Below are 18,692 nucleotides of genomic sequence, written 5' to 3'. Positions count from 1 at the left end.
ACACATGATTTACGGAACTTAGAGTGATGTGGCTACTTAGTACTTTTGAAACTATACTGTCATTATTTATATACTTGAAAATATTTCATAAATGTTTCAGAATTCCTTACTTTCACAAAGTGGCAAACTTAATGAGCTTGGCACAATGGTGGTGGTAAGAACAATTCATATTCAGTAAAATTTCTGTTAACACTAAGTTTGGAGGTTTGTTTCATATGATTACCTTTGAATGTTGCAAAACTCTAATGGAGTGTTTCTTACATTTTAATGTGCATAGGAATAACCTAGTGACCTTGTTAAAATGTAGAATCTGAGGTGAAGACCGAAGTTTTGCATTTTTAACAAGTTGTTCCAGGGGCCAAACTCTGAGTAGTAAGGCACCTCGATTTAATTTTATTGCTAAGAGCATTTTATTGTATAATTCTTCAGCAACTGGCAATCTGCATTTAAAGTTACTTACAGTTGTAAATAGTAGCTAGAAATAAATAAGTGAAGGTTATGCCCTGGCTGGGTGGCTCACCTGGTTGGAGCATGGACCCGCAAACCAAAAATTTTGGTCAGGGCACATACCTAGGTTGCAGATTCGATCCCTGGTCAGGGCACATACAGGAGGCAACTGATCAGTGTTTCTCTCACATTGTTGTTTTGTTTTGTTTTTTAAATATATCTTTATTGATTTCAGAGAGTAAGGGGGAGGGAGAGAGAGAAAGAAACATCAATTCTGAGAGAATCACTGATGGGTTGCCTCCTGCACGCCCCCTGCGGGGGATCGAGCCCACAATAAGGGCATGTGCCCTGATCGGGAATCGAACCTTGATCTCCTTGATCATAGGTGGATGCTCAACTGCTGAACCACGCCAGCTGGGCTCACATCGATTTTTTTTTTTGGTCTCTCCCCCTTCCTATCTAAAATCAATAAAAACATATCCTTGGGTGAGGATTAAAAATAAAGAATGCCCAACGGGTTAAGAAATTTGCTCAAGGACATATAACCAGTTTACAGCAGGGCTGGGAAAAGAATAACTGATGAAGAAGATCCCCCTTTTGAATCATGACTAGATAACAGAGTTAAAATTTTTAAAAATAAAAATATATTACTATATCTGAAAGAAAATACTTTGGAGGATTTTCTTTGATGATACTACCATATCTGTAAAACGAATTCCTGAATCTGGTTTTAATTTCTGTATGTATTCTACTGCCATCTCCAGGAAACCAAGGGGAAAAAAGTCTGAATATTTTATCTTAGTATTTCAAACATAAAGCGAAAGTTTAAGTGCAAAGTTTTCTAACTATAAAAATTAAATATAGTATTTCCTTTCTCCCTTGTTAGGTAGCTCCTCTGTTCCCAAGTGAAAGCTTTCCTTGGTTCTCTATCTTCTAATTTTTCACATAATCCTTTAAAGCTTTCACATATATTCCTAAATAGATACGTTGTAGCTATTTCCTGACACTGATCCCACTGGGTACATTCTATTTCTTCTTAATATTCAAGCACCTTCATTATCTTTTTTTCTCACTCTAGAATACCAATTACAAAATAATTGGATCTAAATTTCTGAATCATTTTAGAATACATCTCTTAGGAAGTTTGGTTTACTGAGAGACAATAACAGATAATATCAAATTATTCAAAGTTACTTGGTGTGGATTTCATAACTCTGTGTAGAACTCAGTAAATTCTAGCTTCCTCTTGTGGTCCAAATTAGCCCTCTTTATTTCATTCCATCATTTGAGACCCTGGCTGCTGTGTTAGGTTCTTTGATGTGCAGCTCTTCTTAAGCAGTGCTTTGATAAGGAGGAATAGATGATATTGGAAATTAAAATCTCAACAATGATAACAGAGAATTGAAGAATCAAAGAAAAATAAGAGAGAGATGAGGTTCCTGGACATCAGAGGTGAACATGTTTTAAAGCTTTATCTAAACAAGTTGACTTTTAATAGGAAATATTAACGAGGATAGGCTCTAACCTAATTACAGTTTAAATAGTACCACTTTCCAATTTCTCAAACTAGTGCATCAATTTCCCTAAATTCCCTTTCCTAACAACACCTTCCCTTCCACATCCCTCAATTTTTCTCACTTACTCAATACCTACTTATTGAGTTTCTATGGTATAAAACATTTGGGAGAAACAGAGATAGGTAAGACATGATTCCAAGGGGAACATATTCTGCTAAGGGATTTAAACCATGTGTACTAAACTATTACATACAATGGCAGGTGCCATATGATTACTTCTCACTGAACATTTTTTTTTTTTAATATATCTTTATTGATTTCAGAGAGAGGAAGGGAGAGGAAGAGAGATAGAAACATCAATGATGAGAGAGTTGTCATTGATCGCCTGCCTTCTGCACGCCCCCAACTGGGGATCAAGCCCACCACCCGGGCATGTGCCCTGACCAGGAATTGAACTGCGATCTCCTGGATCCTAGGTCGATGTTCAACCCCTGGGCCACGCCGGGCCGGGCACTGAACATTTTTAAATTTTACTCTGGGTTTGACACAATCTGAAATACAAGACTATTCAGATATTCTTGGGGCTGGACTGTTTTGGCTATAGTTTGATAAAGAATGGATTCTCTCCTATAAGGTTTTGTTTTGACATTTATAAATTTCACTTCAGTCAAATGAATGACAATGACTTTAAGAGGAATTCAGGAATTAAATATGTATCCAAAATATCTCTAGGCTATTCTTACTTAAGAGACACTGGCCATCAATAATTTCTGAGTGCTGTAAGCTGGCAGATCAATACAAAATGGTAGGGGTTCACAGGGTAGCAAGTGAAAAAAATGAGGTTATCCCTCAAATATATCAGAGATAGTAAGAATTAAAGATATAAAACCTTGAAAAGATAACCCATAGCACTGACACTACATGTATTTAAGATGTTCATGCTACAACCATTAAATTGATCACAGTTAAAAACAGATGAGACAGAAAAAATTAGCAAATAAAGTAAAATCTTTTAATAAAGAGAATATTAGTATTTAGGAGGAGGCTGATATCAAATGTATAGTCTATTGTCAGTCCTTAACTTTCTCTTATTTAAAAAAACACAAAAAAATTCCCCCATACATTTAACTTAAAACCATTTGGTTTCTAAAATTTCAAGTCTGAAGAAGTGATGAAAACCAAATTATGAGAATTAGGAATTTAATAATTTAGTCACAATCTTTCTGAAATTTAACAAAGCATAAAATATCATCAAGCAAAAGATCCACCAAGTCCATTGGATTCTGGTAGACTAAGTATACAACCTAGATCCTGAAGATTTAGCCTTAGGTGTTTTTATGACAGACCCCCTAAACACTGCTGCTATTAGCAGCTTAAAAAGGTAGACACTTCGTTTTCTTTTTTCAATTATTCCTTAATATAATTTGATCCATAAGGACCAATGCTGGAACATCACAATTCTTGATTCATCTGACCCATAGCCCTAAAACACACTGACTTTATAAAGTAGTCACTGAGGATTCTTATTAGATGGTAGGTTAGACAGCAAGAGGCAGACACATTAGCTCTTTATTTACCAGAATTCAGTGGTCACATGCACACACAAATCAAACTAATCTGGAAGATAATTTCAAATATCAAATACAGAAAACTGTTGAAAGAGTCAATTACTCAAATTGTACCAAAAAGTTTAACTAAGGAAAATATTTATCTCAAACCCCAAAGAAACAAGAGGGGAAAAAGAAAGGCAGACATTTGGTCTTCTAACAATCCTGGGAAGACTTTTCAAATGTGTGTGAAAGCCTACTTTTCCCAATTTGGACTTCTAAAATGAGTCAAGATCCTCAAAGAAAGAGAGCAAGAGGTAGTATGTCATAAAGGAAATCCAAATTCACAGAGAAAGCAGGAACATATGTGCCAGTCTAGGTCAAATCTACGATGGGGACATTTTTCACAAAGTTTATATATTTCATGCAAGAACATTATCAGCACTCATAACTAATCATATTTAACTAAACACTTTCCCTTATTAAAAATGATTTTCAGTATTTTACTAAAAAATTCAACCTGGGAAAACTGTAAGAGTGATCAACAACTTAAAATTAAATTTCACAACAATGCCATGCTAAATGTTTTGATGATTATCCTAACTCCCCAAGTAGCAACTTACTCTTCTGATTTTCTTCCGTTTTTTAGAACGTGGTCTGGTCTCTATCCTCTGGACACTGCATCGTACAAGTAACAACAGGTCTTGCAGGCTAAATAGCTTGTAAACAAAATTTCCTTCCTGAGGAGCTACATATTCTGATGTATCTTCAACATAGTCTTGAAGTTCATATGGCAATCCTTTAAAAATAATTATATTTCTCATTTTTATTTTAAAATACATTAGTCATTTATCCATCAGAATCCAACATAAAACAATTCAATGATCTACTCTTAAAATTTCTATCAACTTTAACTTTCTATTTCCTCTGAGTTGACCATCACACTATTATCATTTCTGTTTACCTTTACTGGAACTGCAGCAAGAACTGAAATCAAAGCGTTAAGGTTCTCTTTCTTTTACTACCTTAACTATCCCTAGGCAAAGTATAAATCAGTGAGACAACATATGAAGTGAGAAGAAGAGTTTTTAAAAAATAATGCTATTCCTAATCTAGGCAGATCTGAAGTGCAGCTTTATATCTAGTTCACAAAATGTAAAGTACAAAACAGCAGTCCAACACCAAGAATACATAAATTTTGGACCAATAAATGTTTATTATTTTTGATGCACTTTTCCTTCATCAGTTTGGCAAACTACATTATCTATAGCTTAGTAGCTGTGCATGTTGGATAAATATATTACAAAATCCATACAACTTTGGGTACATATTTAAGAAAGGAGGTTTGGAAGCTAAAATACTGGTAAGTAGATTAAAAATGAAATATGACTATGTAAAGATTATAAAACAGGTTATAACAAAGAAAAAGGGAGGGGATGAGGGAGAAAAATTGAAGGCAAAACTGTTAATATGAAGTTTTTTGTAAATATTTACTTACGTCCTTTTGGCTTCTGAAATGCAGAAGGCCATACAGTTTTTGGCCAAGTAGAGGATTCTGAAGGAGCAGAGGGTTGCTCAGAAACAGGAGGTTGTTTAGAGTTTTCTATATTCATTAAAGGCAATTCAGGTATTTTTCTGGAAATTGGCTTTAAGAGTTCATCCTGCATTTTTAAAATTTCCCCAACTGGATCAAATTTTTTATATACTCGTTTGATAGGCTTTTTTAAAACACAGGACTCTTCAGGACTACAAGTAGTATTAGTCTGGTTTCCTACAGAAGCCTGTCCTGAGGAAGAATTTGGGCTGGCTGGTTTAGAGCTTAAGTTAGAACCCACATCAGCTGTCTTTCCACTACTATTCTTTTGACACTCTGTATCAATGATTAAACAGTCTTCATCTGTATCACTATGGGAAAGAACTACATCTTCAGTTTTCTTTGCTTCTGATGTAACAGTCTTTTCCTCTGAATCGTCTGTGCTCTCTGTAACATTTAGTCTTTCATCAGCACACACTGTATCAGTAGCCATGTCATTTTCATTAGAGGTTTCCATTTCCACAGAACTTCCTAACTGTAACGCATCATATGTTTTTAAGTCACCATCTTGCATCAGAGGCTTGTCAGAATTATCTGATACATTCTCACCACATGGTACAAATCCCTGATCATCTTTATTTTTAGACTCTTCAGGGCCACCGTCCATACCAGTCACCAGCTGTTTCTCCTTTTGCAACTGTTCCATTAGAATCTGAGATAAACTTCTAGAATTAGCAGAAATGTCTCCTGGTGCAGCTGGTGCCACAGGTGTGGTTGCTGCACTGGGGGCTATGGGAGCTTCTGTCATGCTGGGTACTGTGGAGGTGCTTGCTGGACTTGGTGACTTTGATGGTTTGGTTGTGGTTACTCCAAAAGTTTCAAGTTCTGTGACATCATCATCAAAACCCAGATCCAAATTTTCAAGGGTCTCAATTTTTCGGCACTCATTAACTTCATGAGACATCTTAAGAAAATATATTGGTAAACTATTAGCAAAAATTCCAGGCCACACCTCATCTATCTCCTAATTCCCCTACTCCTCACATACATAGTTGATGCTCTTTAAAAGCAGAAAATCTAATGGATCTGAAGGGCTCTTGCTTAAGATGACAATAAACTACTAGCAACCAATTTATTTAACCTTACATTCCCACTGAAGTGTTGATGAAACACAGACAAGTTTGCCAAGTTGTAACAACACAGGAAATGGGGAATACTTGTGAACTACCACATCCCAAGAGGAATTTCTACTAATCAAAAAGTGGACAGGACCACAAAGAAGACATGTAGGGCCAAACAGGAAGGAAGCAATTTTCATTCACACCGGCTCCACACACTCTTGCAGAGACATCTGGCTGCAGCTGACAGGAGAAAGGCTCTTTGCCACTCCACTGTAAGCTGCTTTCTAATGCAGCTGGTGAGGGGTCGCCAGGCTCTGAGTCTGGTGCATCAATCAGTGACTTTCTTTCTATATCTACTCAGGGAAGACAAATCTCAGTAACAGAAGGAGCAATGGACAGGAAGTGATTTTACTGTATTCTGAGACATGAAGCCATTGAAGCTGCAGTTTTTCAAGTACCGTTGTGGAAATCGAAGAACTACAGATAGCTTTAATTCACTCAGGAATAAACGGTCCTCTCCCCCAAGCAGCAGCAGATCTCTCCTCAATCTGGCACAGCATGTTAAATAAATACCATGGAAATTTGGTTACAGACTGGGCTATGTACACCCATTAGCCTTACAGTTTAGGATCTGAGAAAGAAATAGTCTGACAGCAATCAGGTAGTAAGACCAACCTCTGTAAGTTTTTTTAAAATTCTCCGGACCTTAACTTCTTCATCACTAAAATAGTGATAATAGGGTCATCTTCTCAGATTTGTTCTAAGGACTAAATAAGAAACTGTATATAGAAAGTTACTTGACACAGTCCCTGGCACATAGTAGCTTCTCAGTAAATGGTAGCTCTTACTAAAACAAAAAGACTACTAAATTTAGTCAAAAAATAAAATTAAATGATATGCTATTTACATAAAGCATTCTTTCACAAAGAGGTTAAAAACAAAACCATAGGGCATAACATCAAGAAATAAAGAGAGAAAAAACAGCAATATTAAGTGTAGAGAAAGTAGAATTCAATGCAAAAGGTTATCAGACAGAAAAAGGAATCCTATATTGAAAAGAGAGGAAATCCATGACAAATAGGTAATGGTCTGGTCATGAATTGTGACATGCCAGAAACATCAAAATATGTAGTCAAATCATAAAAATAAAAGGATAATTTGACAGAAACACAATTGTACTTGGTCAGTGACACCCTGTCTCTAAGTATATAAAACTAGAAACAGAAAATATGAATAATACTAAATGATTGAAACAAATATAGATGAATGACTGAAAACATACATATATAGACTACAAAGATATACCTTTTCCCTCCCAAGAATCCAAGGGGCATTTCCAAAGATGGACTATAAATTAATACACAAAGAAAACATCAATATAGTACAAAGCACAATTTGCTAAGGTCTTACTCTCTGTTCAGAAGGAAATAAAATTATAAATCATTAAGAAAAATGTAAACAAACAATAAACCCAAGCACTTGGAAATGAACACTCCAAATAGTAAATAAATTAATATGATAATTACAAAATACTTAAAAAGAAACAAAAATTAGAATGCTAGACATTAAAAATCAGAGGCATCATTCATAACTTCTGCAAGAAATAAGAATATAATCATAATAGTAAAATAAAGATACTTGATAAATTTAAACCAAAAATTAATGAACTGAAAAACAATTCTCACTCCCAATAGAATTTAGATAAAATTAAAAATATCATTTATCTGTAAATACTTTAGCATAGAGCTAAAAAAGGATTTTTTCAATAAGTTAATAATTCTTTAATGTCATAAAATGTCTAATCAAGTGTTAAAATTTCCTAGTGCGATGTCTTTTTACAACTGTCTATTGGAATCAGTATCCAACCATGATCCAACCATTGCATTTGGTTGACACATCTCTTAATTTTCTTTGGCAAATGCTTCTTCTCATACTCTGTCAACTCCTACATCTGCCAGATACTTGCAGAATAAACCAGATTAGTTATCCTGTAAAAATTGCCACTTTTTTTTTTTTTAATTATCGATGAGAAAGAGAGAAACGTTATTTGTTGTTCCACTTATTTATGCATTCATTGGTTGATTCTTATATGTGCCCTGACCAGGGATCGAACCAAAAACCTTGGAGTATCAGGACAATGCTCTAACAAAGGACCTACACAGCCAGAACCAAAATTTCCACATTTTGGATTTTAACTTCTGCATCCCTGTGATGTTATTTAATACATTCTTCTATCCTTGGAACTTCCTATTAAAATGATCTAGTAGCTTGATCAGATTCAGGTATAATTATTTTTTAAGCTGAATATGTTATTTATGGTACTGTGTACTCCCACTTAAATCAGGAGGCTAATGATGTCTGGTTATCTTTTTTCTTGTGATATTACAATTGATTTGTTGGTTCATCAAGTTTCATCAACTTAATCTATCCATTATAAAATTCCTCATTGATCATCTAATGATTTTAGCAGCCATTGATGAGGATCATTGCCTAGATTCACTATTTCATTAGGAGCTACAAAATGATGACAGTCATATACTCTCATTACCCTGAAATATAGTTTGTGCTGGAAAGGCAAGACAAATACTTGATTTTTTTATCAGTTTTCAGAATAATGACTTCATGCACTAGCATTCTCCAAAGGCGACTAAAACTTTTTGCAAAATACCATTATTTCATGTTTCAATCCACTGCAGCCATCTTTTGTCACAGTCAAACTGACACATCTCTGATGAATGGGAAACCCTTCAAGTTGGATCTGGCATCTTTTTGACACAATTTCTATATTACTATAGGGCTTTTACTTAACTTCTTTGAGTGGCATTTGTATCTCTTATGCTGAAATTCTTGATTCTTAATATAAACAAAATTATTTACTTGCTTATTGAACTATCTGGTGTGTTCAAAATAAAAACAGCAATATCATTAATAACGATATGATTACTAAATGCAGTTTAAGATTTTTTGGTAGTTCCTTCTGAAATTAGGATATGAATCTTCAGGGCTATATAGTCAAATTACTAAGTTTCTAATCACTTAATTTTTCTCTCACTGGTTAAACCACTAACTTGGAATACAGTGGGTTCATTTCTTTCACTTCAGCTTTGATTGGCTTTTATAACTTAAAATTTGTTTTATAGACATGTAAAATGTCCATATGGCTTTGTTAAAACTATAGAACAAAGGACATTCAGAGAAAGCTACCTGATAATCCTGCCTCCTCTTCTTTGTTCCCTCCTTCCTCCAATTAACCATTTTCATTAGTTTAAGTTTATTCTGTGTGGATTTTTTTAAATATGTGCAAATGCGTGTGTGTGTGTGTGTGTGTGTGTACAGGGTGGGGCAAATGTAGGTTTACAGTTGTTTATATGGAAAATAATACAGTAACTAACAGTAATACAGAATAAGCTGTTTCATGTACTTAAACTGTAAACTCATGTTTGCCCCACCGTGGATTTTATATTTCCTTCTTCCTTAAATAAAAAGTAGCATATTATGCAAAATGTTCTCTTCCTTGCCTCTTTTACTTAGCAATACATATTGGATGTCGCTGTATAATGGCATAGCTACAGCTCCCTCATTCTTTTTAATAGCTGCTTAGCATGCTATTGAGAATGTATACTTTACTTAATACCTTCGTAAGATACATGTGTGGTTTCCAATCTTTTGCTACTGCAAATAGTACTGCAATGAATACCCTGCACGAGCATTTTGTTCTTTTCTTGGTACTTCTGAGCTACATTTCTAGAGGTGAGATTTCTAGGGTGAACAGTCTTCACATTTTGTGCGTACATCTTGACTGTAGGAATGTTACAGCAATTATGGATTTCCCCCCTCTATGAACTTTGTAAGAGCTTCCATCAACAATCCTCTTCTGTTCCTCATGTTTAAGGGGAGGGGTTTTCCTGCTGGTCCAGGAGAGCAATCCTGCGTGTGGGTGTGCCAGGATAGCTTTCTTAGCTTCACGGCTCTAAGCTCACGCTTCACGGTTAGCACGAAGGATGCATGTGTTAGGCTGGTGTGTGACCTTTAGCACATTTGGAGAGCTGGTTCTCTTCCCCTCCACAGTTAGTTATCTGAAAACTTTTCCTTTAAATTGCTTGTTTTGCTCAATACAGACTCTACTACCAGTAATTTTTCCTGAGCAAAGGCTTTTGTCTTTGAAGGGACTTTGGCTGGTTAATTTCTAGAATTCTTAGGGCCCAGGTCATCTCAGAAATCTCTTAACTTCTTGAGTGCCCTGTAATCACCTACAAATTAGAGCCTACACACATTATTTTCATTTTTGTTATTCTTCATGCCTCCTCCATCTGGGATTATTTTCCTTGTGCCTGAAGAATGTCCATTAGAGGGGGTCTGCTGGTAGCAAACTCAATTAATAATGAAAAATATCTTTAATTTGGTTAGAGGATTTTAATAAATGGGTTATATTCTTTTAGCACAACATATCATTCCAATGTCTTCTGACTTCCATTTGTTGAGAAGCTATTTGCCAGTCTAACTCTCAGTCCTGTAGAGTTAATGTGCCTTTTGTTGCTCTGATGTCTTTTAAAGAGTTTTCCCTTTGTCTCCAAGTATTGAATTGGTCCCAATGTCTCTTTTACACCATCCTTCTGGGTGCAACTCCACACATTACACATGCTCATTATAGCCTCTGTATCTCTTGCCCTATTCTCCATATTCTTTTGGTTGTCTGTTACAACATAGTCTTTTCAGACCCATCTTCCAGGTTACTGATTCTCTTTTTAACTTTATCTAATGTGCTAATAGCCCCACTTACAGAATTCTTAACTGTAGTGTTTTTCAGTTTTAAAATTTTTATTTAGTTCTTTTTCAAATCTGTTACAGCTTTTAAAAGTTTCCAGTTCCTCAATGAAGTTTTCAAACATGAATTTCCTTGAATGTTGTGTAATTATACAGAGGTGGCTAACAGTTTTTGATGGCTAATTCTAAGACCCATTTATGTGAGTCTGTTTCTTTGGTTATTGTTTCTGATGGTTCTAGCTCATAGTATCTGGTCTCCTCCTGTTTCTAGTTACATATATTTTAAAAAGTTATTCATAAAAACAATTTGAGGCTCAAAATGACATTATGTTCTTCTAAGATTTTCATTTGCTTTTGCTAAGTGTCTAAAGACACTAGAAATCTAAAAGCATCTGAATTCAAGTTCAAGGCCTGAAAACTCGGGCTACAACCTCTGAGAAAGCTGATTTATTTCTGGTTCACCCTTACTTTGGGGGTATAGTCCTGCAGGGTCCAAGCCTTTGATGAAAAACTGAACTGTGACTTTTTGTCTCCCCAGTCCCGTGATGCTGCCAAAACCACAGTTCATTTTCTGTTGCCTCCTCAGACCTGGTCAATAACCATCCAGGGCAAAAATAACCCTAAGTGACAGCTTTACCTCCCTGAATTCTGGTCTTCTCTGATATCTCAGCCATCACTATCTTGTTAGGTCTTTGATGATCTTAGGAAAGAATTTTTAATATTTTGTCCAGCATTTTTAAGTTGTCAGCAGTAATAATCACTTCTCGGCTTTGCAGCTCAGATCAAGTGTAATTGTCAGCAGTAATGAGAAAGATCCAAATAACCTAGTCTGTGACTAATGAAAGGAGTTACTCTGTCAGTTTTCATCCCTTTTAACCTATTTCATGTTTCTTCATAATGCCTGTTACTTCCTGACATTCACCTCACACGAATATAAGTTTTAGGTAGATTTAAAAATGTAAGCTAACAAACAACCTAGGAAAAGCTGGAAATGCACTAGGACATATACACATGGCAAACAGAGAAAAACATATAAACAAATATAAAAAACAAAAGGCCAATACCCTTAAAACAGCATGAGCACTTAGATGGTAATAAGAAAAATGTTTTTCTATTTTACTTTCTAATTTTGTTTCTTCTCTCACTTTAAGTCTCTGTTCATATTTTCTGTTCTTGAAAAGCCTTCTTGACAATGAATCTAAAACAGTCCCATTTCTATCTCTTTTCCTTTAATCTATTCTATTTTCCTGCATAGCATTTATCACTACCTGCTTTTTTGCTATTGTTTTGTTAATTACCTGTGCCCTCCACCACTGATACAAAAACTCTAAGAGAAAAGAGATTGCATTTTTATTCACTGCTGTATCCTCAGTGCATAGAAAAGTATTTGCTAAATAAATATTTGTGGAACAATGAAGAAAGTCTGGTATAAACAGAATGTCTTACTTTAATAATCATGGAAAATATTTTAAAATACATAAAATAACAAAAGCTAATATTCATGGAGTGCCAAGCATTGTTCTAAATGCTTTACATGTATTAACTCATTTAATTCCAATAATCCTATGAGTTAGGTAATATCATGATATCCATTTTACAGATGAGCAAACTAGACACAGAGAGATTATGTAGCTTCTTTAAGGTCACACAGCTACTAAGTCACTGATAAGGATTAACAATCTGGCCAAATACTTTCTGTACCAACCAAATTCATCTGTTCCTTTTCATGCTTAAAAAATCTTCAATTTAAATGAGAACAATTAAAACTATCACCACAATTATCACCATCAATGACTGAGTTTTTAGTACATATATACTAAAGACCATGCTCAGCATTTTACATGTAATATCAAATGTAATGCTTACAACAATCTTGTGATGTAGGTATTATCACCTTTCTTTTAAAAAAAGAAAAAATACTGAGGTTGAGGGAAGTTAAATGTTGCCTAAAGGCTAGCTTGACTTGAGGTTCAATTTTAAGTTTCAACGTAATGCCTAGATTTTTAACTACTAAATTTAGAAACCTGTAATAAAACTTTAGGCTCCAACAGAATAAACAAATACATTCCCTTAAGGAAAAAAAACACCATTACATACATCCATTTCAGGCATATAATCTTCTGGTTTGTCCATAAATACTGCAGAGACTGGAACAGATGTATTTTTGGACATCATGAATTTTAATGGAACTTCATGGAAGATTTGATTTCTCTCTCTCATTGTCATTTTCTTTTGGGGAAGTGGTGAATTAATATAGATTACTTTAATTGGTTTTGAACCTTAAAACAGAAACAGAAGGGGGTGATTAGTTTCTAGTAGTTATATTTAAGAAAAAAACCCCAGATATATAACAGAAGTATCACTAAACAAAGAGACATGGGATAGGAAAGTGGTAGGACAAGTCCCATACATCTGCCATCCCTGAACAAGAAAATCTTTGAAGTCCCTTAGAGATCTAAGGACCAGAGAATCTGACTGGTAAGAAAAATGTTTTCCTTCTAATGCTTTTTAAAAAGGATTTCTGCTTTTACTGTTATATACTTTTACTCTCATTAACACTCAGTTCTTACAGGGTTATGCTTTAAAAAAGTGATGACACTTTTACCACAGAGAATATATCACATTTAACTCTAATTTGTAGTTTTGTTTCATTAGACACAGTCCTTCATTATAATTACGTTGTTACATTTAATGGTATTAATTCTGGAAGATAAAAAAATATTAAATATGAACCAAAACAGAAGGGGAGTAATCTTTTGTACAGAGGCATTTACATGCAAATATAATTTTACTGTCAACAGACAGACTATCCTACGCTCTTAAGTATAGACCTATTTTAATTCTGAATTCCAATAACAGACAAGTTAGTAAGTCCTGGAAACTCACCCATTTGAGGTTGTCTAATAAAGTACTGTATTCCTTTCATTTCATTGAAAGATAGAAGAACCTCACCATTTCATGTATTTTTGGTCACCCTATACCATAACTATTTCTGTAATACCTCTTGCCCCTCCACATGAGTACAGGTTCTGTAGACCTAACAACTCATTTACCTATGAGTGTCAATTCTATGGTAGCACTATCTATTTAAAAGTTCTACTGAATGTAAATGTCAAACTTGCATCCTCCTTAAATCAAAACTTAGGTATTTGTATTTGACAAATGACTACCTATGTTTAGACAGCTAAAATAGAGCCATTCCAACTCCTCTGTTAAGAGCTTTACCTGACATGGCAAATCACAAACCTGTAACAGGTATTACTTGAATACACACTGGAATTTCCCACTGTTCCTTGTAGTCTGGTCCATGGTTATTTAATAAGGCAAATAATGATTGACTAGTCAGAACTATCTGAGGGTGGTATCTTGAAACAAGCTTCTCTGCATTTGGATCTTTACTAATATCCTGAAAAACAACATACAACCTGTTACTTCATTATACTTATTGAAAATTTCTTTAAATACTCAGAAACCTAAGCATATATGTTCTTTTTTACAGGCAAAAGGAAAGAAACCATTATTTGTACAATTGATCCTGGAAAATATATGGAGTTTGTATGATGCTGTCTTTTAAATGCCGTCTTTTAAAGGTTAATAAAGTAATAAAAAGAAGGAAATTCGGGAAGGGAACTTTAGAAGAATCAGATTATATGCACTTTATGAGGTACAAAAGATTCCTCACATAGATTCCCAAACCACCTTCGTACTTACATAATACATAGCTGCAGCTGCATGTTCTGGTGTTTCACTGGTAGATATGTTATCTTTTGAGAGCTGCAACTTTGCAGGCATTGAGGGAAATACTGTTTTCACAAATTTCACACTACCCTAGACAATAAAATAAATGTTTATTGCAAAAATCTTGAATTTTTGTCTAAGTATCCTTTCATCATATGAAACTTTGAAGTTAAAATTCTTCATTCTACTAAATGTAAATGTCAAATTCAGAGCCTTCTTAAGTCAAGACCTTCACATTTTTGCTTTACAACCACCATATATATATCTTTCAAAAAGGGTCATGGAATTTCCCTGCCACTTTAACCTCTCATTTTATGAGGTACAAATCATCATAGGGTACGGAATCTCTAAAATATCCTCTTCACACACATTTACTTCCAGTATGATTGTGCATAAAATCCCTTAAAAAAAAAAAGGGCTTCCTGATTATATTCAGTAACATTAAGATGGGAACTAAGAAAAGAAAATCAAGAAATAAAGTGGGTAGTGACATTTTTAAAAACATCAAATACTAGTACCCACAAAATTTAAAGGGACACATTTATATTGAATATTTTAAAAGTTGTATCTTATTACTGTTCAAAATTTAAACACAAATGTCTATGTGAAATACAGATCATGTTGCAAACAAAAATAAGTACATACTTTCATATGGTAAACCTTACCAATGCGAGAAGAGTTTTCTCTAACTTTAATCCCATCTCTATTCTGAATGGGAAGAATCCCATTAAGCTGGTAACTTCATGGAGAGTATAGAATTCTGGATACTTTTTCACTTGGTCAATGCAAGCTCTTAAAATTTGCTAGAAAATCAAAATCAAAATAAATTCATTTGTATTGTGCTTCTCTAATAATAATAAAAATTTAGTTATATATGACTATATAATTATTCATTTCAAATATAACCTCATTTCATTAATCAAACTTCTAACAATCCAGGCATACTGTATATTCCATACTTAATGTAATTTCTCATTTTTCATAATAATTCTTTTAAACCTAATTTCTTAAAATAGTGATATTTAATAATACTAAATTAGCAATTGTATTAAAATTGTATTAAAATTATATAAGAAGTGGTATAATTACCTTGGAAAACAGTTTGACATTAAATGCTACAGCTGAAGATATGCATATCATATGACCCAACAATTCCATTCATAGGTATATGCCCAGTAGAAATATGTGCACATATACACCAAGGGACAAGTAATTATAGTTTTCATAGGAGCATTGCTTAGAATAGCTCCAAACTGGAAACAACCCAAATTTTGATCAATGGAATAAACTGTAGTTTATTCATAAAATGGAATAATATACAGAAATGAAGATGAATGAACTATAACTACACACATACTTATGAATTTCACAATCATAATATTGAGTGAAAAAAGAATTCTGTTCACATAAAATTCAAAAACAGGCAACAGAGACTGAAGAACTATCAGAAAATAAAAAGAAAGGCATGGAAATTATCAACACCAAACTTGGGATAGTGATTATCTCTCAAGGAGAGAGAATGTGATTATCTAGAAAAAATACACAGGGGGCTTCTGGGTTTCTGGTGATGTTGTATTTCTTGACTTGGAAAAGAATTACAAAGGTGTTCACTATATAATTCTTTGTTAAACTGTTTATATTTGTTCTATATACTTTTCCATAAGTACATTTCATAATATAAATTAAAATTTTACAAGAGTAAAAAAAACAAGACATAATGCTGACTGTTAGCTACCAAATAATGTACTCTGTTAATAAACATTTTTATTTTCAAATAAAAGTTATTTTTAAATAACTACATTGAACACGAGCATTTGTAAGCCAGGCATTATTCACTGGGAACATAGCAGTGCACAAATGAGTATTTACAGGCATTGTGAAGAAATACAATAAACAAAAATAAAACATGGTAAAGGAAATACTGAGGGTTGATGCTATTTTTTAGAGGGTAATTAGGAACATCCTCGTTGATAGTTGGCATCTGAACAGAGAAAGACTTAAAGGAATCAAGGAACTAATCCATGCAGATATCTAGGGAACAGCTTGCCAGAAAGATGGGAACAGCCAAAGGCCTCAAGGAGTATTCAATAAACACAGAGGCCAATAGGCTGATGTAGAACAACTGGGAGGAAGGTATGTAGAAGATGAAGCAGGCTGGGGGGGCAGGGGTATGATCTTTGTAGACTGTGTCTTTCTGAGATAAGAAGACATTTTAAACCCGTGAAATGAGGGGATATATTTATGTTTTAAAACCATCATTTTGATCCTTTCAAAGGTACTAGTAAAATAGTAACAGCTACAGTTCCTCTTCCATATGGAAAAATATGACACTGTTTGAGTGTATCACATTTAGGTTCAGAGAAAATAAAAGTGGAATTTTTAAATTTAATAGCAGAATCATTCTTCTGGTTTGTATTAACAACAAAATCTCACCTTAAAAAGTGTTTTTAAAAAACCAGTAAGCTAATATCCTCTGCTGTCCCGCAATTCATTGACCATTCACAAAAAATTATAATAAAATACACATGACACTTTATCTTAACCATTTTTAAGTGTAGAGTTCAAAAGTGTAAAGGGTAACACATCATTGTATATAGTGACCAGTTTTAAAGACTTAAAGAAAAATCCAGACTGGTGTTGGTATATGTAGATGAACTCTACTACAATAATATAGTTGACCTTTGAACAACATCGATTTGAACTGCACAGGGCCACTTATATGTGGATTTTTTTCAATAAATACTGTAAACGTATTTTCTCTTCCTTATGACTTCCTTAATATTTTCTCTTCTCTAGCTTACCTTATTGTAAGAATACAGTATATGATACATGCAACATATAAAATATATTAATTGTTTATGTTATTGGTAAGGCTACTAGTCAAAGCAAGCTATTAGTAGTTAAATTTTGGGGGAGTAAAAAGTTATACACAAATTTGCGACAGTGTGGGGTTCAGAAACCCTAACCCCTGTGTTGTTCAAAGGTCAACTGCATATATTAATAGTAACTATTTAAGTAGGTTACTCTAAATTTCTCCCTGGCTCACTGAATGATGGTAGGATACAAGGCAGAATGACTTACATGCTTTGCTAATAAATTTGCAAGTATGATTTATATAAGAAAATGAACTCACAGTTGCAATTTATCATTTGGTGACTGGTTACCATGAAGATAATAAGTACAAATTTATGTGACTAAGTTTTAAAGAATCATTCAGGTTTTTCATGACTAAGTTAACTTCTTATTTAAACACCCATTCTCTCACAAGGGAAATCAGTGCACCAGATCAAACCATCCATGTGAGTAAAATGTAACTCTCAAATACGGTAGTTGGATCAGTAAAAGAAAAACAGAACATATGTATTACATGATTTTGAAGTGTTAGCATAGTATTTCTATTTAAATAAATGATTTTTAAAAACCTACATGCAATTTAGTGTCTAAATTGACAATATTGATATTTCCACATGCATTTGGCAGGATCATCACACATTTTAAAATGCTGCTATTGTCTGTTATTTGGCAGTTTAAGTAAATGTTAATTTTTTTTTTTTTTTTTTACCTCTGTGAAGAGACGTGCATCATCAGAAAGCATATTATAATCCTGTGCACATTTCTTTGCAGAATTCTGTAAAAACTTTAGGAATTCAGTAACTTCTTCGTTCACGTGTTTTTTCATATCCTAATTTTTAAAAAAGCAGACATGTTTTGGGATAAGAAACCCTCGTTAAAAACAATCACTTCTCAATCATTGCTCTAATAATTTGGATTTAAAGAATAATTAAAAGTATCATTTCCAATGCAAAATCACAAAGAAAAAAATTATTACACAATAATGATACACTTGTTACTAAAAACTCCTTAAAAACAGAAAAGCAAATTACCAATACTATAATACACACTTTGGAATTAGTAAGCTTATTTTAAATAATGCTCTTAATTAACAAAAAAAGAACAAACAAATGGGAAAATGAGCAAACAAAATGAATAGGCAAATTACAAAAGAGAAATGGCTTATAAGCAC

The 18,692-nt window shown here is 33.8% G+C and overlaps 1 protein-coding gene across 4 annotated transcripts in view; it reads right to left on the bottom strand.

Annotated features, from left to right (window-relative positions):
* Positions 1 to 18,692, bottom strand: part of ICE2 (interactor of little elongation complex ELL subunit 2) — a 47,786-nt gene that overhangs the window by 18,976 nt on the left and 10,118 nt on the right. For 3 of the 4 annotated variants that reach the window (XM_016208563.2, XM_016208565.2, XM_016208568.2), the window contains 8 exons: positions 18,231 to 18,350; positions 15,334 to 15,471; positions 14,642 to 14,758; positions 14,177 to 14,336; positions 13,028 to 13,209; positions 7,472 to 7,513; positions 5,010 to 6,009; positions 4,135 to 4,310 (listed from right to left, as the gene is read on the bottom strand). In XM_016208563.2, the coding sequence (XP_016064049.2) occupies positions 4,135 to 4,310; positions 5,010 to 6,009; positions 7,472 to 7,513; positions 13,028 to 13,209; positions 14,177 to 14,336; positions 14,642 to 14,758; positions 15,334 to 15,471; positions 18,231 to 18,350 (1,935 nt within the window). The remainder of the gene's footprint in view (positions 1 to 4,134; positions 4,311 to 5,009; positions 6,010 to 7,471; positions 7,514 to 13,027; positions 13,210 to 14,176; positions 14,337 to 14,641; positions 14,759 to 15,333; positions 15,472 to 18,230; positions 18,351 to 18,692) is intronic. The other variant, XM_087821127.1, reaches the window with a different exon arrangement.

This window comes from Miniopterus natalensis, chromosome 1 (assembly GCF_054644295.1).
Source record: "Miniopterus natalensis isolate mMinNat1 chromosome 1, mMinNat1.hap1, whole genome shotgun sequence".
Classification (NCBI taxonomy): domain Eukaryota; kingdom Metazoa; phylum Chordata; class Mammalia; order Chiroptera; family Miniopteridae; genus Miniopterus; species Miniopterus natalensis.
Note: the sequence above shows the minus strand (reverse complement) of the source record. Positions and strands in the feature narration are given on the sequence as shown.